Source organism: Condylura cristata, unplaced genomic scaffold (genome assembly GCF_000260355.1).
Source record: "Condylura cristata isolate star-nosed mole 26May11 unplaced genomic scaffold, ConCri1.0 scaffold00020, whole genome shotgun sequence".
In the NCBI taxonomy this organism is placed as follows: domain Eukaryota; kingdom Metazoa; phylum Chordata; class Mammalia; order Eulipotyphla; family Talpidae; genus Condylura; species Condylura cristata.
Window position 1 is genome coordinate 36,843,352 of NW_004567121.1, and position 608 is coordinate 36,843,959.

The window sequence follows — 608 nt, forward strand, 5'->3', positions numbered from 1 at the left end:
GCCGGGAGCCGCCAGGGCCCGGCTGAGCGCCCCGGGCGCTGCAGACGTGGCACCGCGAGCGACAGGCTGAGGCCCAGGCGGCCATTTTACCGACTTGTTGAAAAGAAAACGAACCTAAGGAAAGGACAGAGCCAGACCGTAACCTCCCGGGTGAAGTCCGTCGCTTTCAGCCGAAGGCGGGGCTCGGCGGCGGCCGGGCAGCACCAGCTCCCCGGCGCTGGCCCGCAGCGAGGGCCACACGCCCACGGGCATCCAGAGCCCGCCTGGCACAGGCGCCCTAAGCGACGCCACGCCGCCCTGGGCCGGGAGAGGCGCCTGGGGGCCAGAGAGGGACGGCTGTGAGTCCCTCGATACTCTGTCATGAGGGGCTAAGTCCCTGTGTTTGGAGGAGACAAAAATGCAAAACAGCACCTGCGTCCCTGGAAGTGTGTGAACGGAAGCGGGCCGTGGTGTCATGCTAATCCCCGCCGCTAAATTATACAGCAAGAATACCAAAAAAAAGGTGGGGGCTGGGCTGGGCGGGGCTGGGCTGCGGGCCTGCAGGGCAGGGGCCAGGGAGGAGTGGTCAGGCCTGCAGGGCAGAGGGGAGGCGAGGCCAGGCCTGCAGG

The 608-nt window shown here is 67.3% G+C and overlaps 1 protein-coding gene across 1 annotated transcript in view; it reads right to left on the reverse strand.

The window, feature by feature from the left end:
- The window catches only part of GREB1 (growth regulation by estrogen in breast cancer 1), a 63,304-nt gene that overhangs the window by 3,422 nt on the left and 59,274 nt on the right, over positions 1-608 (reverse strand). The window contains 1 exon segment of the mRNA XM_012727364.1: positions 138-315. Coding sequence (XP_012582818.1) covers positions 138-315 — 178 coding nt within the window.